Source organism: Podarcis pityusensis (genome assembly GCF_964106645.2).
Source record: "Podarcis pityusensis genome assembly, chromosome: 10".
NCBI lineage: Eukaryota > Metazoa > Chordata > Lepidosauria > Squamata > Lacertidae > Podarcis > Podarcis pityusensis.
In genome coordinates this window covers 67,231,656-67,253,860 of record NC_138035.1, presented here as the reverse complement: position 1 = coordinate 67,253,860, position 22,205 = coordinate 67,231,656, and the positions used below count along the sequence as shown (strand labels likewise).

The following is a 22,205-nucleotide window of genomic DNA, read 5'->3' as shown; positions in this document are numbered from 1 at the left end:
CTTGTGTGCTTGACCTTGCTAAGCCGCCGTGTGTTGTCTGTCGTTGGGACAGGGGCACAGCAGGAATTTTCCCCACTTGGCTGATTGGCTGTTGCCATTTGGATTTCGCCTGCCTCATGGCAAATCATCACAACTTGTAAGGTTGTGGATAGGCTCTGGTTCAGGTGATAGGGATGGCAGAACGCTCTCGCCATCCCTATGTGAAGGGTATTCCGTTAAAGGAATCCAGGGACTCAGTGTTTTGGTCAATCCTGTGAGGGGGTTGTGCCCATGCCAGAGTCCAAGGGGACATCTGGGTGGTGGACATAGCCTGTTCCCGGCTTTCCGTCTATCCATGTGTTCACCCTAGGCTGACCTATGCTGGTGCCCTGGGTCAGCACTACCTGCAACAGTGCAGAGAGCTTGTTGAACCAGAGCCTATGCAACCAATCACGTGCTGTAATCAATAAAGTTGTGGCCTAAATTCTGCCAAAAACCAAACCAAAATTTGAGTATTGTCTGAATTTATTTAAGGGGGAGGTTTAAAGGTCTGAACACGCAATTATTTTGTTGATCGTAATGATGGTGAAGAAAACAGGGCTAAGTGTTCTCCACAGGCACAGCAACAGCAGGTTACAATGGAAATATAATATTTACAGGCATATTTTAAAAGTCTATTGCTTGCCATTCAGAATTCTTTGGAAGGTTTGTGGCTAAGTCAATGATAAACTGTTTGAAGGTCTCCAAACGAAATTCAGTTACAAAACAAAGACAGCATTGCTCAGTTTCACCCAGGGTGTGATGACGGGAATTAAAAATGATAGTGTAAAGGCAAAAATCATGTATAAGCCTGGCCCTACCATGAGGCAGTGGGATGAAGCTGCCTCAGGTGGCAGATGCTGAAGGGGCAGAAGCAGACAAACCTGTATGTACCACATGATCTGTCCAATGCCCCTTAAGTTGGCCTTCTGTCCTCAGGTGCAGCAGAAGATGCTAGCATCAAAGTAAGATTCAGCTGCCAGTCTGGTTGACTTTTGTATGTGGAATATGCAGAGGCACAATCTTCTCTGCCTCAGGCAGCAAAATGTTTCTAGCTAGTCCTAGTCATTAGATTGATAGGATGTTCTAAATACCTTTTGGTAAGCCCTCCTTCAGTCGAAAGAACTCCTGCAATTATATACCCTGCCCACAGGTTGAGTACACCAAACAGTGAGCCATTCATGCACCACAGTTTTCATGCAAACCAGTCCCCACCACATACTTTTCTCTTCCGTGCTTCAAGCAGCCAACAAGAAATATTTTGTAGCACATGACAACGGCCAGTCTACACAGAGAGACAAGTTTGTGCCAGGTTTCCGTGCCTGCTTAGTGTCATCGAAGCAGCTGTCTGCTGGAAACCAGAAATAGCTGTATGATGAGGAAAGATGAGATGGCTGCCTCTGGGAGCAGATTTTGGTTACTTTTAAGAGCAGCCCGTTTTGTTGGGAAACAGAGGAAGCTAATGGGGTTAGAAACCTGGATTTTTTTACCTCAGGTAGAAAAAAGGCCTGCTCTTAGTAGTTCTAGGTTTTTAGTGCCACAATTAGGTGTGCCTCTTTTACCCCCTGAAATGATATATAATGCCATGCAGATACCCCATGGAGCCTGCTAATGGTATGTTGTGTTTTTAAAGGGACTCATGACGTAGACATGCAGGTCTGAGTTTGATCGATTTCCTTTTTATATTGGATGGTTTCCTTTTTATATTGTGGCAGCATTGAAACCATTTAATCATGCTCATTGTGCTTGCATTAAGAGCAGTGTTTCTTAGTCACCTTTCCTTTTATCATTTAAATCACATTATGAACGTATGGTCTTGCCTCACTGAGGAGAAAGGGAGAGCAATAGCCCAGTTTCTTTTCCATTGAAAGAGCAAAACATAAGGTGTCTCTGTGAAGTTTGTTTTGCCACACAGCTAAATAGAGGAGGAAGCCCTGAAGGAAGCCCGGGAGCATATTTACCCTTGCACATTGTGACCTCACAAAGTGTCAATTGCTTCAGAAAAACGAATAGCTCAGATACCTGTGGGCTCCTTTTTCCTTCAGAACATTAATGGCGCAACCATCCCTTTTCCAAACCCTCTGTGTGCACATATGACAAGCTATGTCAATGATATCAGTTACAGGTTGGTAGCCGTGCTGGTCTGCCGTAGTCGAAACAAAATAAAAAAAAATTCCTTTTAGTAGCACCTTAAAGGTAAAGGGACCCCTGACCATTATGTCCAGTCATGACCGACTCTGGGGTTGCGATGCTCCTCTCGCTTTATTGGCCGAGGGAGCCAGCGTACAGCTTCTGGGTCATGTGGCCAGCATGACTAAGCCGCTTCAGGCGAACCAGAGCAGTGCACGGAAACGCCGTTTACCTTCCCGCTGGAGCGGTACCTATTTATCTACTTGCACTTTGACGTGCTTTCGAACTGCTTGGTTGGCAGGAGCAGGGACTGAGCAATGGGAGCTCACCCCGTTGCGGGGATTTGAACCACCGACCTTCTGATCGGCAAATCCTAGGCTCTGTTGTTTAACCCACAGCACCACCCGCGTCCCTATACACACGAAAGCTCATACCAATAACAAACTTAGTTGGTCTCTAAGGTGCTACTGGAAGGATTTTTTTTACAGTGGTACCTCTGGTTACGTACTTAATTCGTTCTGGAGGTCTGTTCTTAACTTGAAACTGTTCTTAACCTGAAGCACCACTTTAGCTAATGGGGCCTCCTGGTGCTGCTGCGCCGCCACTGCACGATTTCTGTTCTCATCCTGAAGCAAATTTCTTAACCCGAGGTACTATTTCTGGGTTAGCGGAGTCTGTAACCTGAAGTGTATGTAACCCAAGGTACCACTGTATTTTGTTTCAGTGATATCAGATTGGTATTTTCTTTTTTGGAACATAGGTAGGCTGACTTCAATACACAGTGAAACCATTTAACCCACAAATATCTACAAAAACTGGCAGTGGCTTTCCATAGACCCTGACAGAAGTATTGCCAAACGTTGCCTGGAGATGCTGGGAATTGAATCGTAGAATTGTAGAATTGTTGAGTGGGAGGTGATCCTGAGGGTCATCTAGTCCAACCCCCTGCAATGCAGAAATCCTTCCCACAGCTGTCCCTGGGTGGGCTCGAACTGCCAACTCCTGGATAACAGCCAGGTGCACGGACCCATTGCGCCACCTGACTCTGGAACCTTTTGCATGCCAAGCATGGGCTCTGAAATATGGCCCTTCCCCTTTCAGAAAAGGAAGCGTAACATTTCCTATATTGCTGTACCTTTGGCTTCTACGGCACACAAACTGGTAACCAGCAGGGGTGTAGGTGGGGGAAATTAAAACAGACATGCGGAGCTCCGAAGTGCTGCGGAGCTTTACATAGGCAGGGGCTTCTTAATTTTTCCTCGCGGAGGAATGCTTTGCAGTCATGGGGCATTTCCTGGCATTAAAAAGAATAAAGTACGGCATGTTTATACTGTGTTCCATGTTGTACCCTATTGATCTTTGCAGTGTGACCCAGAGGCTTATGCCGTTCACATTCTATGTACAATAAACTGAATCCTAGTCTATAGAAATAAATACTCATCTTATTGAAATAACTTAAAATAAAGGAATCTGTGGTTCGGCAGCTGCTGAGCTAGAACAACCTAACCAAGCCTGAGGTGCCTACAAAAAGGCTGTTGAACATGAACCAGGGCAGTTGCATGGCAAGGCAAGGCTTAGAGAAATTTGTATTACTGCCAAGTAATCAAAGTACTGAGCCGAATATTATTGGGGAAAGTGGCTTCAAGTATGAAGAACTGTTTCAGCTATCTTTTATTATCTCTGAAGTTTTAATCTCAGAAGGTTGTACTGATTACCGAATGGAATTTTAAGATAATGTTTAAGATAGCACATGGGGAATAATGCAAGTAATTTTATTAATTATAATTGGCACTGCACTTGCCAGCATGCTGAGTGTTTTAGAGCAATTTCATTTATCCTGTCAGCACAATACAATTTACTGATTGTTGGATATGCAAATATCAGTCTGGAAGAAAGTTTTGTTAATATTGAAGGGAAAGCCTAAAAAAGAATGACAAAAACATAGGCTCTGATGCATTTGACTAGGGTTAATATTACTTTGCCATACCACAGACAGCATAACTGAAAAGGAGGACATAACTGGGTACAAAAGTACCATAATTCCTCAGCCAGCCAGGCAAACAGGCTAGACTTCTGAGACCTCTGTAGGCTTCACTATCAAATACAAACAACAGAAAGGAAAGTGAAACTAAAGTAACTGCTTTGCCCTAAAGGCGCTATGTCAAAAAATTAAGTCATGTTGATAGGGAACACCCCCAAATTTTCACAAGAAATATATCATAATATAAAATAACACAAGGTTATGTTATGTTTGGGTCCTAATGATTCAGCAAAACTGCTTCGAGTCAAAACATCTCTTTATGTGCGTGTGTGTTTAAGATTAGACTTTATCACAAAGGAACACACATATTGGTTAATCATGAGTTATTCTTAAGGTGGGGACGCAGCTGTCGGAGACAGCAAGGATACAGTAGCTTTGAAAATAGACATTTGACATGTTCTGGAATGTTGGAGGGTATGTACTGTACAGTGGTACCTTGGATTACAACCATAATCCGTTCCGGAGGTCCGTTTGTAAACCAAAACAGGTTGTAACCCAAGGCACGCTTTTGCCAATGGGGCCTTCCCCCCAAAAATTTGTTCATAATCCCCAAAAAATGGGTTGTAATCCAAAAAAATGTTGCAAACCAGGACACGCACTTCCGGGTTTGACGTGTTTGTAATCCAAAAAGTATGCAAATCAAGGTACCATTGTATAGGGCAGGAGCTCTCTGCCAGGGTATAAATTATGGACAATTTGGAACTTTTACATCTGCATTTATTATGAATTATTATTTCTAATACGAATGTTGGTAGTTCCATCCTATTTGGCAAATGCAGACAGGGAGCCTTTGCAAGCCGACAGAAACATTCTGCAGTTTCCACATATTGAGCAAATTATACAATTCTTGTTCTAGGTTTCCAGCTGACCCTCAGACCCATGAAATAGACACAGCTTTTCTTTGGGGATCTGCGTTTATGATTGCTCCAGTTCTTCAAGAGGCAAGTACTGGAAACACAATGGTACTGGGAGGAAGTGAAGATGGGCATATCATTCATAGTTTTCAAACAGATACAGGATGAACTTCTGTTTGCTCATGCCCTTGCTGCTGGTGCATGATCACAGTCAATTATAGAAAATGATTGAATCTCAGAGATAGTCATTATAAATTGATCCTAGTCAATTTTCGGAAGAAATTGGATCCAAGTAAAACTGAAGCAGTGAATACTAGCTCTCACCCAGCTGCTCCCAAATTTTCCTGCATCTCTTGCCTCCCTTCAGAGATGTGTGTTTGCACTCATAGTAAATCAAATTGCTAGAAATTAGCAAAAGGAGGAAAGAGAGGGGAAACCACAGTTGTAAAGCAGATTGAATATTTTGATACTATTTAAAAAAAATAAAAATAAATCTGTAACATGCGGCCAGGCACTGAGAAAAGGTTTTAAACCACCACGAATACTGATTCATGCACCAGTTATTCTATGTATATAAATCTATTACCTTAAGAGTGCTGCAGTGTGTACAGAGCACAGTAATGAACTCATTGTACTGGCACAACGAGCCTTGCATTTACTTTCTACCCTTGTACAGCAGGCCAAAAAATTAGATCATAAATCTGCCTTGCTTAAAATGCAGATGCCTAATTGTCAGGGTTGGCAACCTGGAGGAAAGCCAAAGAGCAGGAAGGTAGCAAGAGGCAGTCTTCTGTGCTCAGTCTGCACTGAGCAATGAGTTGCTTAGACTGAGGAGCCATGCCTGAATCATTAGCTGCTCAAAGCTAGGTGAAACCCTTTTGGTCATTAGTGCCATGTAACTTGGGTACATGGGTGGCACCGTGGGTTAAACCACAGAGCCTAGGACTTGCCGATCAGAAGGTCAGCAGTTCAAATCCCCGTGACGGGGTGAGCTCCCGTTGCTCGGTCCCTGCTCCTGCCAACCTAGCAGTTCGAAAGCACGTCAAAGTGCAAGTAGATAAATAGGTACCGCTCTGGCGGGAAGGTAAACGGCGTTTCCGTGCGCTGCTCTGGTTCGCCAGAGGCAGCTTAGTCATGCTGGCCACATGACCCGGAAGCTGTACACCGGCTCCCTCGGCCAATAAAGCGAGATGAGTGCCGCAACCCCAGAGTCGGTCACGACTGGACCTAATGGTCAGGGGTCCCTTTACCTTTACCTTTACCTTTATGGTAACTGCAGTACTGTGTCCTAGTTATGGTGGTGCCTGCAATGGTGGCACTGAAACACAGGCGAGAGCAAGTGAACCACTTCCTCCTCCAGCTTGTGACCATCTTACACTAATTAAATCAAGCCACAGTTGTGATCGTAGTGAAGCCGAAACAAAAAACCTAAGAAGATGGTGGTCATCGCACTTTTGAAATTTGACTGGATAGCATCACAATTTGTTTACCAGTGGTATAGTTGTATCTGTACAAATATCAAACCAAAACTGAGGATATCAACACTGATATAGCAGAAATGTATAAAGCTGATCTAACTCTTTCATGTTGGTTACAGGGAGCAAGATCAGTAGACGTATATTTCCCAGAAGCACCCTGGTTTGATTACTATACGGTATGTATTTGTAAAGATTACATTATGTTATGTATCATCGAGTGTCTTGCATAAAATCTCACTGATCTCCTGTCAGCTGGCATTTCCATTGTTTTTCTTCATGTGCCCTTTACTAAACTTACTAATTTCCATTTTCAAAATCATCATAGAGTCCATCTTTGTTCTGTGCTGAACTAAATCTGAAAATGTTGAAATTTCAAGGAGCCTATGGAATTGCGACTTAGCTGAGCAATGTTTTCTTCCACTTTATGCATTGATTTCCCCCCTTTGCATTTTATGTATAAAGGTGTGTCTTTCTATACTCTTGTGTGTAATATACCCCACACAGCCTTGGCAATAGGCTCAGGACTGAAAATAGAAAATACTACTTTAGACAAAACAAACACATGCTTAAATTCATCACCACAAGCTAGTTGAGACAAAAGCTACCTAGATGGCTTTAATAATTCATTTAATTCACAGAGGAAAGGTCTATAAAACCTACTAGCTAAATGCACCCTATAAGTGCCTAGGAATGTTTACCAGATGTTGAGGATAAGAAGCAAGAGATGAACATCTCCATCTTGCTTTGTTTATAAGTTCCTCAAGAAAATCTGGTTTTCCATTGTTGAAGATACAATGCTGGACCAGGTGAACCATTGATCTGATCAAGGAGAAGCAGGATACTGCCTTAGGTTCCTTGGCGGAAAAGAAGTAGATAAATGTAGTAAAACAAAGGAAATAAAATCTTATTTTTCAGACTAGTTACAAATATGTTTATTTGCATATATGAGAAGCTATAGGTCCCAGGAGGTAATTTGCATTTTTATTTCAGTAAACATTGTAGTATAAACAATATGCACTTTTGAGTTCAGATTAAAATCCTGTTTACATGCCAACTGTGGAAATGGCTTTATGTATTATTTTTTAAAACTATATACCGCAATTTCATTTTAAAAAGCAGTTTACAACAGTTGCAATACAGTAAAAGCCACAAAAATAATCAAAACAGATCACCAGCTATTTATATAGCCAGAGATGCTGCTACGATTGCTTTTGAAATAATTTTACAGCTGTGTCCAATTCTTTGGTAGGGAGATAAAGTGCCAGAGTCATCGCACCGTAAGCACGTCAACATTAACGCCCCACTGGAAAAGATTCCACTCTTTATCCGAGGAGGATATATTTTGCCAACGCAAACACCAGCCGTAAGAACTGCTAAGAGGTAACTAACATAATTACCTTTTAAAAAATGATCAAATTAGAAAACTGGCCTGAACTTGGTACCATGCTGAAATTTGTCTGTGTTGTGCACCAAGTGTCAATTTCTTGTAAATTACTATGGTAATGAGCGTAATCTCACTTAAAACCTTCCTGTTTGTTTTTTTCAAATGAAGTTAGATTGCTTTTTGCTCCTTGACATGGCAGAAATGAAATATGGGGCTGTGAGCAGGCATGGCATTTGGGAGGTGGGTTTCCGAGTAGCCCGTGCCTCAATCTATGTCTATCCAATCTCTATCCCTGTGGGATGTAAACACAGGAGCAGTCAATGACAACATTCCTAGAGTGTACATGTTAGAACATGGGGAGGGATGTCTGTCCAGCAAGCAGGTAAACTTCCTGGAACAGACTTCCTCCGCATGTGACCAGAGGTGGGTGTGGCCTCACCTGTGCAGGTAATGATAAAAGCACAGGGCAGGCAGCCATCTCTCTCTCTCATCTTCATCTTTCAAAGAAGCAGGATGCCCTCTTGGCTCTCAGCCAAGAGAGGAGAGGACTATCTTCCTATAAGATAGATTCTGAAGTGTATTTTACCTTTTTAAGCCTGTCTGCGTTCTGGGATCATATTGTGATACAGAACGTGAGTAAACTCTTTTATACTTTTATAAAGACTGTGTCGTGTCTTGTATTTTAAGAGGGAACAAAGGGGAAATTACCAGAGTAATTATTATAGAGGTTCTAGCGAACCTGTGCACACGTTATCGTTGCGAACTTAAAAGGGGAACGTTTATAAACTCTGTTGATATTTTGGAAACTTGTTAGCACAAGTTGGATTAGGATATAATCCCACAATATATCCTCTCCTGCACCCCTGAACATTCCCACAATCCCTAGTGCTTATTTCAGGGTTGTTTTTAGCATTGGAGATTCAGCCTTTCCCGCAACTAACATGTCCAGCTGTCCCTTCTTGGATTTTTGTGGATTGTGGGAGCAGGTTTGCCTCAATGCTTTTGTTTTTCGAGGGGGGGGGGTGCGCGCACCTAAATGTGCAAAAAAGGTGCACCTATGGCAAACCTGTATGTTCCTGATGAGTACATTAATGTTGCACCACAACCAACTTTGCAAATTTTCTATTAGTGTATGGGTAAGAAAATTTCTATTAGTGTATGGGTAAATAAATGCTAAATAGCTACCAATGAATTTAATAGCCTTCTCAGTTATTCAGGTATACCTCCAGGTCACATTTTTGCTATAATGATATGACCAGGGAGACTGAAAATTTTGGATTTGAACTGTAGCTGTTGAATTCAGTCTCATGCTCTGCATATTCTTTGGTCTCCCATCGCTATTTATGTCAGATGCTCATAGGGCACTTTCTTCTCCATTACTGGATAGCTCTCACTTGTTCACAGGACCATATTACCGGGTCATGCTTTCTTGTGTTTCATAATTGTTTTGTTGTTGTTGTTGTTGTTGTGTGTTTTAATACTGTAAGCCGCCCTCTGATCTCTGGATGAAGGGTGGTATATAAATTTTATAAATAATAATAACACTAATGATAATGAAATGTCTATGGTTAATTGTCATTGTGTTGCATTTTGATGTACCTTGATATCTATTGATGTTTAATACATGATTTGTGCATGGTTTGGTTTTGAATGTGGAATTTGTATTTTAGTTCTTTTATTGATTCCTTTTAGTTTGGATTGGCAAACTGCTTAGAGATTTCTGATGAAATCTGAAGCCGGATAGGAGTTAATCAAATAAATAAAAAGACTGTATCACCCACATTTCATAATTAGTTTTAATTTAATAACCCATCAGCCGACTGAATCCATTTGGACTCATTGTTGCCCTGGATGAACAAGGCCAAGCCACTGGTTCTCTCTTCTGGGATGATGGCGACTCTGCCGGTGAGTGTTCAGAAATGCTGGTATTGTATCTAAAACACATTTTATAAAGCGTAAAAGTGGCAGGGAAGGGTCTGACCTACTAACTGTCCCTTTAACTTGTGAGGAGGGGAGGGGGGAAGGTTATTATTGAATAGGCGAGCACATGTTGTCTCAACGTGTGTCCTTTGTTATGTTTTAGTCTAAAAGGAAGCTGTTCCTTTTCCTTGTTAGATGACCTAATACTAACATCAGTCTTGTGATTTGTGTTTTGGCAGACACGGTCGAGAATGGAAATTATTTCTATGCCAGATATACATACAGAGAAGTAAGTAGAAAAAAAGCACTTGGACAAATAAGGTGTGTATGCAGCAGATGTGGGTGGGGATGGAGAAGACAGGTTCAGGAAGCAAAAGCTAAGTAAGGAGTAGAAATGAGTAAAAATTAGGCTGGGGAAGTGGTAGCCTCTATTTAGGGAAGACATGTATCAGTTTTTGTTGTTGTTGTTTAGTCGTGTCCGACTCTTCATGACCCCATGGACCAGAGCACGCCAGGCACTCCTGTCTTCCACTGCCTCCCGCAGTTTGGCCAAACTCATGCTGGTAGCTTTGAGAACACTGTCCAACCATCTCGTCCTCTGTTGTCCCCTTCTCCTTGTGCTTTCATCTTTCCCAACATTAGGGTCTTTTCCAGGGAGTCTTCTCTTCTCCAAAGTATTGGAGCCTCAGCTTCAGCATCTGTCCTTCCAGTGAGCACTCAGGGCTGATTTTCTTAAGAATGGATAGGTTTGATCTTCTTGCAGTCCATGGGACTCTGAAGAGTCTCCTCCAACACCATAATTCAAAAGCATCAATTCTTCGGCGATCAGCCTTCTTTATGGTCCAGCTCACTTCCATACATCACTACTGGGAAAACCATAGCTTTAACTATACGGACCTTTGTTGGCAAGGTGATGTCTCTGCTTTTTAAGATGCTGTCTAGGTTTGTCATCACTTTTCTCCCAAGAAGCAGGCATCTTTTAATTTTGTGACTGCAGTCACCATCTGTAGTGATCATGGAGCCCAAGAAAGTAAAATCTCTCACTGCCTCCCTTTCTTCCCCTTCTATTTGCCAGGAAGTTATGGGACCAGTGACCATGATCTTAGTTTTTTTGATGAGGCAAAAACAAGGGACACACATTTGGAGGGGATCCAGTGAATCCTCTTCCTGATTCCTGATATCTCTTTGAAAATCTTCAAGGATGGAGATGCCATAACCTGTAGAAGCTGCTCCTTCTCTTCTTTCTAATATCCTGGCAAATGTTTGAACACTGCAGCCATCTTTATCCTCCCTTAATGCCCCTTCCAAGTCAGCTTCATGCTGTTAGTAATATTGGCAAACATAATGTAACAGGCTATTGGCTGACCATCTCTTTGTTAGGGAGATTGCTTGTTGATAGCCCAAAATGGTTGATTTACTCAGTGGAGATATTGGTTGAGAGATCACTCTGAAATGAAAAGCCATGAGTACAGATGGGGGGGGGGGAGTAATGTGGCGTAGCTGATCTGCTGCCGGATAAGAGTTTTCCCCACTTAGGTTCTACCTATATATTTGTAAACCAAGCAGTTCTTACAAACATGTCACAAATCCTCTATGTTCTCTCACCCGAAAGGAAGCCAAATCAAGGTAGAGTTTTTGTTGCTTGTGGGAAACACACAAAATATCAAACATTAGTGCTGCTGTAAGTCAGCATGCATATCTCTCTATGAAGAAAAAATCAGAACGTTAGGGAGGACTGAATTACCGCTACTCTCTGATTGCAGCAGCCGAGAAAGGTTCCTTTCCCTCCAGTCCTCCTCTACAGAGCTGCCTATTGATGATGATATTACTCAGGTCTGCAGTCCCAGAAAGATGCAATTGGCATTCAGTCCCAGAAGTATGCAATTAATAGGAGCCATTTAGAAGAACAAAATGACATTAATATTCCTGTGGTGTTGTTCCCAGACCTCCTGCTTACAGCACTGACAGTGAATTGGAGAAGAGTGATGACTATTTTTTCTGCATGATTATCTCTGCAGAGACTGGCATCGGATATTTCATCTTAATACAGCAGATGCTTTTCCAGCATTAAGGCTCTTCCTTTGCTCTTTTCTTCAGAGTGCTTTTATCTTGTTGTCTTGCACAAAACTGGCATAGGCTGAATGGCAAAGGAAGGAAAAGATTAGACTAGGCTTCTGTCTTTGGCGTGGCGGGCAAAATGTGCCGAAGGCAATTGAGAGGCGATAGCCACTTTTATATTCTGCAGGAAATCGCTTTGCATTTGATTGCTGGCTCTGTGGCACTTCCATTTCTCATTGCTTAAATTGGATTCTTCTCTGTAGTACCTGAAATTACAACCTGCATTTAAGCCAACCCAAACCGCCAAGTTAACATTGCAAATGTGAGGTAGTTAAATCAGCATTCTAATACAGAAGAGGCATGCAATGCAGTGATATATAAGAGAGGGCTTAGAGAAATGTGTGTGTGAGTGAACAGACAGGCAAACACAGAGACACACAGTATTGAACTTTCTTAAAACAACATTCATTTTTTTTATATATTTATTAAAGTTTCACAGGAAAAAAACAAAAAGAAAACCACATTAGTAAAGAAAAAGTTAACAATAAGAAGAAAAAATACAAAGTGAAAAGAAAAAACAATTTAAAACAATTTCATCCTTTCCTCACTTCTTTTACGTTTACTTGTTTCCCGGACCTCCTCTTACCTCCCTCTTCTGTATTCTAATTAAATATGTTAATCCAACATTTCCTTTCCCTCCTTTTTAATCCTAATCTTTAATCTTGATATATTATAACTTTAAATTTTACCTTTTACATATTAAAAACCAATTTTTCCATGTTTTTTTGTGCCTGTACAGCTAGAAGCCACTTAACTTCAATCCAACATCATTCTAACATTCATTAATTTTGCAATATTTCTGTAAATAATCTTTGAATTTCTTCCAATCTTCTTCCACCGACTCTTCTCCCTGGTCACAGATTCTGCCAGTCATTTCCGCCAATTCCATGTAGTCCATCATTTTCATCTGCCATTCCTCCAGTGTGGGTAGATCTTGTGTCTTCCAATACTTTGCAATGAGTATTCTTGCTGCTGTTGTAGCATACATAAAGAAAGTTCTATCCTTTTTTAACACCGATTGGCCAACTATGCCCAGGAGAAAGGCCTCTGGTTTCTTCAAGAAGGTATATTTAAATACCTTTTTTAGTTCATTATATATCATCTCCCAGAAAGCCTTAATCTTTGGGCACGTCCACCAAAGGTGAAAAAATGTACCTTCAGTTTCTTTACATTTCCAACATTTATTATCAGGCAAATGGTAGATTTTTGCAAGCTTGACTGGGGTTATGTACCACCTGTATATCATTTTCATAATATTTTCTCTTAAGGCATTACATGCCGTAAATTTCATACCTGTGGTCCACAACTGTTCCCAGTCAGCAAACATAATATTATGTCCAACGTCTTGTGCCCATTTAGTCATAGCAGATTTCACCGTTTCATCCTGAGTATTCCATTTCAACAGCAAGTTATACATCTTTGACCAAGTTTTAGTTTTGGGTTCTAACAATTCTGTTTCTAATTTTGATTTTTCCACCTGGAAGCCGATTTTCTTATCCAAATTGTATGCCTCCATTATCTGATAGTAATGAAGCCAGTCTCGCACTTTGTTTTTTAGTTTTTCAAAACTCTGCAATTTCAATCTGTCTCCATCTTGTTCCAAAATTTCCCAATATTTCGGCCATTTGACCTCCATATTGAGCTTTTTCAAGGCTTTCGCTTCCATCGGTGACCTTAAAACAACATTCATAAACCTGCAGTAGTGAGAGAGGTGGGAAGCAGGGGCTATTCCATCAGCTCTGTTGAAAGGTGCTCTGGAAGCCTTTCCTGCTGAAGAGTGAAGTAAACACACATTCTTTATTACTGTCCAAAGACCCACAGGAACACTCCCGAAAGCAAAATATAGCAGGTATAGAGAGAAAACATTTTATTAAGAAGAGTGAAGTGAGCTTAATAAAACCCCAATATGATAAACGAAGAGAAATGAATATTTCCAAGAGCAGTGATCATACTCAAAACTGCATTACAAAGTCGGGGGGTGGGGAGCTTCAGCCCAAATTCATGAGGTCGGGGAATCTGGCGGAGGGCCCTCAATGCCAACCAGAGCAGGCAGGGAGAAATATGTGGCCAAAGATGCTTAGGTCCCAGGCTATTTATATGTAAAATAAGTAAGTAAGTAAATACTGTAAATATTCATATGCTGTAAGTTTCTTACAGTCTATTTAGTCAATTTTTCACTAAAACTGTTCTTACACATGTCTTAATTTTATTCTGATTGAATAGCTGACCCTGTTTAAGACTGTTTTAAGTAAGAAACAGTTAACATCTATTCATTTCCCATTTTCTTTTTCAAAAGAGAAAGAAACAAGGCACCGATCCATAACTTGAAAACTTATTTATTTATTATTGCATAAACTTTATATGCCGCTGAAATTGTAGAAAAGTTAAAATACCCAAACACATTAAAGTTAAATTAAAGTTAAATTAATTAAAGTTAAATTGTAGAAAACCTTAAAGCGGTTTGTTGTTGTTTAGTCGTTTAGTCATGTCCGACTCTTCGTGACCCCAACTAAACGACTAAACAACAAAGCGGTTTACAAAAAGATAAAACAATAAAACTTGGGGGGGGGGGGATATCACAAGCATACTTTAAAACTTGTATGTTAAAGTTAAAATACCCAAACACATTAAAGTTAACTCAGCTTTCTAAGCATCTTGTTAGGCTTGTCTAAACAAGGTGCTGAAAATCCCCAAGTGCAGGTGCTGTCACACCAAACAATCAAGTTCCTAGAAATGTGGAATGGGTATTATGGGGCACCTATACTAGTGCCATGGAACGCAGGTGGCACTGTGGGTTAAAACACAGAGCCTAGGGCTTGCCGATCCTTCAGCTTTTAGTGCTAAAGGTTATCTCTTCGAGAGCAGGTGTAATAAAGCACAGCACTCAGAAGTTGTATCCTGTGCCAGCACAGGGCTGTGCTGGTTGAGTTTTGACGTGGTTTTCAATGTACAGTAGTACCTTGGTTCCCAAACTTAACCCGTTCCGGAAGTCTGTTCCAAAACCAAAGCGTTCTAAAACCAAGGTGTGCTTTCCCATAGAAAATAATGCAAAATGGATTAATCCGTTCCAGACTTTTAAAAACAACCCCTAAAACAGCCATTTAACATGATTTTTACTATCTAATGAGACCATTGATCCATAAAATGAAAGCAATAATCAGTGTACTGTACTATAAAATAAATAAGACAGTATTGTAGGTGATAAAAATTAAAATTATTATTTTTTTCTTATGTGCACTGCTGATAGTCATTGTTTGGATGGAGGGCTTTTATCCATTTCTGCAGTTACACAATCAATCAATCAATCAATCAATCAGTAGCTGAACTGGGTTCCACACAGTCACAAAAAACAAGTCACAGAAACGAAGTCACAAGCCACAGTCACAAGTCAGTCCCATAAAACGAAGAACAAGTCACTGTCAAAAACACGAAAAAGCCACACAAACAAAAACACACAAAAAAGCAAAAGCAAAAGCTCCAAATATCACCTGTGTGTTGCATGGGTGCTTGGGACTCAACAGCCAACAGACTCAACAGGAAGCCTCTGATTAGCAGTGGGGGACCCAATTTACAAACGGAACACACTCAACATGTTCTGCTTCCAAGGCAAAGTTCACAAACTGGAACACCTATTTCTGGGTTTGCAGCGTTCTATTTCCAAGTTGTTCATAAACTAAACTGTTCTAAAACCAAGGTACCACTACATGACTATCACTCTGCCTACAGTGCACAGGAGACGGGGGCTGGAATCATGTGTTGTTAAAAGGGTGTCTGAATGGCCTCTCAGGGGTTTTTTATTTTATTTTATTCTTTGAACAATTCTGAAAAAACGCACCATGTTTCTTGCCTCGTTTATCAGAGCTTTCCCAGACCTTATCAGCCTCTTCAGTATCTTTAAAAAGAGGGCATATGGAAACTACGGTAACTAGCTTAGGAGAACCTGTAGAGAGGTGAATAACTAAGCCATTAAATTGCAGCTGTGGTAGCTAGTGGCTTGTGAAAGACAAAGTCTCTCTTGTGTAAATGCGCTATGATGTATGTAGCAGCTGGTCCTTTGTGTTCCAATTTAGCTGAATGTTTGTTCATCTGTACTTCTGACACCAAACTGGAATTCTGACAGCAGCACAAGACAGTTCTGTGTAGGACTTTTAAAAGTAAAAAAATAGTGATGCCTGCATCGTTTGCCATTGCACTGTGTGTCAAATGAATGCCTAAAGTATTCTCCTCCTGAATTATTCTAGGGGCACTTGAAGACAAGTATTGTTAACAACAACTACCGTGGGGTCGATTCTCTGATATATGATACAGTTCAGATCCTTGGTGTGACCTCAAGACCTAATGCTGTCGTTATGAATGGAAAAGCCATCCGCAGAAGTGACATACATTACCAGGAAAATGGGGTAGGCATTCTGCTTGTGAATTACTTAAAATATTTGTTGTTGTTGTTGTTGTTGTTGTTGTTATTCCTGTATTATATATATATACCATATTTTTCGCCCCATAGGACGCATCGGCCCATAGGATGCACCTAGTTTTTTGGGGGGGAAATAAAGGGAAAAAATTATCCCCCCCCCCAGGTGCGGGGCTGGGGCGGGGGAAGCCTGAGCTTCCCCCGACCCCAGCCCCCAGAACAGGCTGCTATCCGCAAGCCGTGGGAAAGCTGTGCGAAGTCGCGCGGCTCTCCCATGGCTAGCGGAGGGCTGCACGAAGCCCGAAGCTTGGGGCGTGCTGAGCTCAGCGCACCCCAAGCTTCTGGGTGCCGGCAAGGTCTCCGTTAGCCGTGGGAGAGCCGCGTCTCCCACGGCTAGAGGATAGCTTCCTGAAGCCTGGAGAGCGAGAGGGGTCGGTGCGCACCGACCCCCCTCGCTCTCCAGGCTTCAGCGAAAGCCTGCAATTCGCCCCATATACCGAAAAAGACGGTATATATAGCACTGTTTCCGTTTTGCTGCAGTTAATCTTCAGACAAAAACTATGTTATTTATCTCGCTGTCCGTAATGCGCTTTATGTAATCAATTAAGTACATTGCATTGTCATTACACGATTCCACTCTGTTCAACTGTGTGGCATTCACCATTGGCAGTAGTACACTGTGTGGTGGTTCACTGCAACATACCAGAAAGGGCAGGGGGTAGCCTGAGGTGAATGTGGTGCAAACACATGGGCAGGAGCGCCGGATTGGTTCTGGCACATTTGTGTCACACCATCAGTGGCGTCTCCTTCCTCTTCCCCATCTATGTCCCAATTTGCTGTAGTTCAGGGGTTGGCAATGTTTTTTGTTTCCACCTCCATTGTTCTGCCCGGACACCAAGGTCCAGCGCCGAGGGCCTTCTGGCAGTTCCCTCACTGCGAGAAACCAATATACAGGGAACCAGGCAGAGGGCCTTCTCGGTAGTGGCACCCACCCTGTGGAACGCCCTCCCACCAGATGTCAAACAGAAAAAAAACTACCAAATTTTTAGAAGACATCTGAAAGCAGCCCTGTTTAGGGAAGCTTTTAATGTTTAATAGCTTATTGTATTTTAGTGTTTTGTTGGAAGTGGCTGGGGAAACCCAGCCAGATGGGCGGGATATAAATAATAAATTATTATTATTATTATTTTGAGGCCGGTCCGGTCCATTCCCCAGCAGACCTCTCGGTGAGCCAGAGCGTGCGCGCCCATGCACGCACTCAGGCTATTTCCAGGACTCTTCTGGGTCGGAAGAGCACCTGAAATAGTGTGTGCGCATACACACGGGTGCGCCTCCATCCCGGAAGTGCGCCAGAAATAGCTTCTACGGACGCGTGCAGGCGCTCCTCCGGGTGAGAAGTGCCTGTGCGCATACACTGAATCCCCACACTGATCCACAGAACGGCCGTGGGCCGGTTCCAGGAAGCTCATGGGCCAGAACCGGCCGATGGGCCTTAGGTTGCCAACCTCTGCTGTAGTTACTTAGACTGGATCTAGACACGTCAAACCAGCGTTTCAGTTAAACATGTTGCAAACTTTGTACGAGAAATCAGATTGGCAAAAGCAGAACTCCACAGTTTTAGAATGCATACACAACGCATATGAAGCGCTTATTCCTTGCCAATGTAGCTGAGTCCTCAGTCAGACGGAGGTCAGGTGAGCCATCCCATCCCATTTGCTGTTGTTGACTACTAGCAGATGGGTGTCTGCTGGTGTGTGCAAATCTAGATCATGTTGAAAGTGCTCATGTTGAAGGTGGTTTGCTGCTAAAGGGAAAGCCACAAATAATTTTTTTTGAACCATCACTATATACTTGCAGCCATGACCTATGGACATGAGGAATGAAGAAGGAAATGGAGGGGGGGCTTTCTAGGGGAAAGTGCCCCCATTGCCTATTAATCAAGCTGAACAGTTTGGCCGCTCCCCATAGTGTTAATATTTATCCAGCATGGGCATGTGAATAGTTCTTTCTGTTCCATTTGGCAGAATGTGCAGTTAGCATTTCAAAAACAGCCACTGCAGTAAGATTGGGAAACTTTTCTGTGCGCATATGTGGGAAGACTGCCTGTCTTGTTTTGTGACTGCTATTTACATAAGCTCACAATTACATGTTTTCCAAGCAGCTACAAAATGGCAGCTGTCAGCAGATCATTAGGGCATTGTGTCACAACACTGTTAGGGCCACAGTGAAACATAATCATCATCATCATCATCATCCAGGGCTGGGTAAGGGGCTCAGTTATAATTCCTAAACCAACATGTGATAAAATCAATTCAGCCAGAATTTTGCTTACAGTGGAGAAGCTCCATAAAGTCCCTCACATCTGGGGCAGTTTCTAGGCAGGCTTGATCAAAGTTGGTCCCAAATCCATTTCCTCACCCCAGAGTTCTTGAAAACATCCTCTTTCTTCAGAAAAGGGACCTGGTTTTCTGCTGCTTTCTTGGCAGTGGTGGGGGAGGGGTGAGAAATTTCTCCAAAATTTCTGAAAGCAGCTGCTGCTTACCTTTACTGGATCTTGCCAGAAAGTATGGCCAGTGAGAAACTCTGGTAAGAACCTCAGGATGCCTTCTTCTTGAAACGCCTTGGTCGCGGCATGAAATTGTGTTTTTCCCAAGTCTTTCCAGGTAGCACAGCCAGTGGGAAGTTGTGGAGTGAGCATTGTGCTACTGAGAGTGATGTAGGGTGCTTATTTCTAAGTTTAAAAAGGATGGGGGGAAATGGGAAGCCCTTGCCCACCTCATAATATGAAGTAAGGTAAAGAGCAACTCCTTCCCGAAAATTTCAGAGAAATGCCTCCCCCCACCCTGTGATATTTGGAGAGGATTTCATCCCATCACCACCCTGCCATCCACCCAACAATTCATCAAAAACTGGGGGAAAATGAAATTCTTAGCATAGCTCTTGGCTTGAGCCTAGTGCCTTTCATTTCAGAAATTAATGTCAGGTCTAGAGTAGGAAGATTGAATTTCCCCTAATAGAGATTTTTCCACTCCAAATACCTTGTAGTTGGCTATTTCACTCCAAATATTTTCCGTTATAGATGCTTTACAATTGCACTGCCCTCAAATGGCCCTTAAAGCCAGTAAAAGTCAGAAATCGCTTCTGAACACACCATCATATTTTTCTGGAAATAAATCACTAAGGACGCAAGCAAAAAAAATAATAGTTTTTGCTGTGCTCTCTAGCTGGGAAATGGAGTCAGGATAAGAAGCCCCATTGCTTAATGCTGTTTCTGTAACTTGCAATACTGAACAAATTGGTTGAACAAAGAACTAGAGAAAGAGGCTTTGCGTGGAAGCAATGGGGAGGCTGACACTTTCTATTTTAAAAGTGTCAGACTTCATCATTATAATTACTTTAGAATATTTTTCCCCCTGCCTGCATTAAAAATATACTGGAATTACGAAAGGTGCCTATCAGATTACATATCAAAACCAATACTTTTTGATGGGGGAGGGGACTGTTCAAGAAAATACAGGTGGCAGGTGATGGGAATGACCTCTGAATGAAATGCTGGAGACCTGTTGCCAGTCAGAGTGGGGCAATATTGGACTATAGGGACAAATAGTCAACACAGCTTCTTACATTCCTAAAGCATAATATTGTTTTGCCAATAGAAAAGAGAAATTGTGTATCCTTGGGAAATAGTTTCTGGAATAAGGCAGTTGATCAGAATAAGATAAGCCCAGGTAATCAGTATTTGTCCAGAGCAGGCATAGGCAAACTCGGCCCTCTTGATGTTTTGAGACAATTCCCATCATCCCTGACCACTGGTCCTGTTAGCTAGGGATGATGGGAGTTGTAGCCCCAAAACATCTGGAGGGCCGAGTTTGCCTATGCCTGGTCCAGAGGATATTGGTTTAGTATGGCTACAACAGGGCTAGCCTCTTTTCTTATTAAGATCTCTCATTCTTATAGTAAATAGTGAGACTCTAGGGGCCTGAATTCACCAACCTCTCTGTGTGATTTGCTGTTCTTAACAGGATAGGCTTGTGCTTTGGCACACATCTCCTTTAAAACTGTAGACAAATAGTTTGCAAATGGATAATAGAGAGAACTTTAGTTAGACTGAATCATAAAAAGATGTAGCCTATTTATTTTTCATGTTGAAATCAGTAATGTTGCATTTTACAGTGGTGCCTCGCAAGACAAAATTAATTCGTTCTGCGAGTTTTTTCGTCTTGTGAATTTTTCGTCTTGCGAAGCACGGTTTCCCATAGGAATGCATTGAAAAGGAAACAAACTTGCAAGACGTTTTCGTTTTTCATCTTGCGAAGCAAGCCCATAGGGAAATTCGTCTTGCGAAGCAACTCAAAAAACGAAAAACTCTTTCGTCTTGCGAGTTTTTCGTCTTGCAAGGCATTCGTCTTGTGAGGTACCACTGTAGTTGTTTTGGAAGTGCTGGAGAGTTCTCAACCATTATCTGCAAAAAAGACAGTGTCTGGGTAGTGACCTTTATCCTGCCTTAGACTTCAGGTGTCTAGACTAGGTATCTTAGCTTATTTCTACATGAGAGGTATGTTATACCAGTCAAAATACAGTGGTATGATTCCAACAAAATGAAGCACTTTTACGTTTCATTGTTTCATAAAGTAATTAAGCATGTATTTAAACCTTCCCCTAAGGGCTTCCCAAATGTTTAGCTTTGGATGGATTGTTCTTGTTCTGGTAATTCCTAATACTGGAGGTGGTTTTCTTTAAACCCTTTTAACATTAATTTTGTTTCTTTCTCACTAGAAACTTGTTGTCCACCTTTCTGTACCACTTGGTGAAGAGTTGGACCTCATACTTCAATAGGCTGCTGAAGAAATCAAATAATTTGCTTTGTGATTAAATCTGTAATTTGAATGTCTTCATGAATTCTCTTCTGAATTAATAAACATCAGTAGCTTGCATATCTTTGTGAGTGTCCCATGTGTCCTCCTTTCTAGAGAATTACAAGGTAGGTTTTTCTGAGAAGCATAAATCAATGTGTCATTTTTAATGTTAATAAATGTCTGGATTCAAAAGTAAGCGGGCCTCCTGCTTCCATAGCAGGCTAGACTTTTTGAAGTCACTTCCAATTATATGAGATATATTCAACTAACTATAATGGCCACAACTAATTTAGGTCCTTTGCAGTGTCTACTCTAAGTAGAAGTTAGTTGAATTCAATACTATGAATGTTGCATCTAGGCCATTTTGCTATGACAGCCACATCTACTTTCACCTAATATCCTAGACTGGATTTCTGCACCCCAAGGAGAATCAAAAGCACTCACCAAAAAGGTTGACCTCATCATCATCAGGCAAGATTAGATATATGGTGGTTCAGTTTTTAATGCAATTCATCCCTTGATGCTGCAGTTGTCAAATGCTGATGTCAGGGTGGGTGTCAGGAGCAGGTCAGCAATAACTCACAAGGTATCAGTGAAGTTAACTCTTTATTGAAATAAACAAAATGGCTCCGGCCTCATGAGCACAGCAACCCTTCCCAGTAGATCTTGCCGCAATGAGGCAGTTGTGAGGACCAAAGGTCCCCACCTTCCCCAAGCTCCTTAAGTATCCTCCTCCCTCGGGTCATTCCCAAGTAATCTGAGACTATGGTGCCTTGTCTGTTTTTGCTCCACCCTCTTTATACCTCTTCTGGTTCTGGGAGACCAGCAGGGAGTGGAATTGGTTGCAGCAAGAGGGGAAGACAGCCTCGCTTACTCACCAGCCTGACTCATCTCTGCCTCTTGGCATCTCCAGCCTCCGCTTCTGCCTCTGATTCTGGACTGTTCTCTGCCACAGTCTCTTCCTGCTCACTAAGCCCTGTTGCCTCTTCAGCTTT

At 41.9% G+C, this 22,205-nt stretch overlaps 1 protein-coding gene across 1 annotated transcript in view; it reads left to right on the top strand.

The window, feature by feature from the left end:
• Positions 1-21,288, top strand: part of LOC308486588 (sucrase-isomaltase, intestinal-like) — a 96,034-nt gene extending 74,746 nt beyond the window's left edge. The window contains exons 17-23 of the mRNA XM_081023566.1: positions 5,046-5,130; positions 6,641-6,697; positions 7,771-7,901; positions 9,722-9,810; positions 10,065-10,114; positions 16,185-16,343; positions 21,131-21,288. Of these exons, the coding sequence (XP_080879692.1) occupies positions 5,046-5,130; positions 6,641-6,697; positions 7,771-7,901; positions 9,722-9,810; positions 10,065-10,114; positions 16,185-16,343; positions 21,131-21,190 (631 nt within the window). The 3' untranslated portion in view covers positions 21,191-21,288. The remainder of the gene's footprint in view (positions 1-5,045; positions 5,131-6,640; positions 6,698-7,770; positions 7,902-9,721; positions 9,811-10,064; positions 10,115-16,184; positions 16,344-21,130) is intronic.
• The last annotated feature ends 917 nt before the right edge of the window (positions 21,289-22,205 follow it).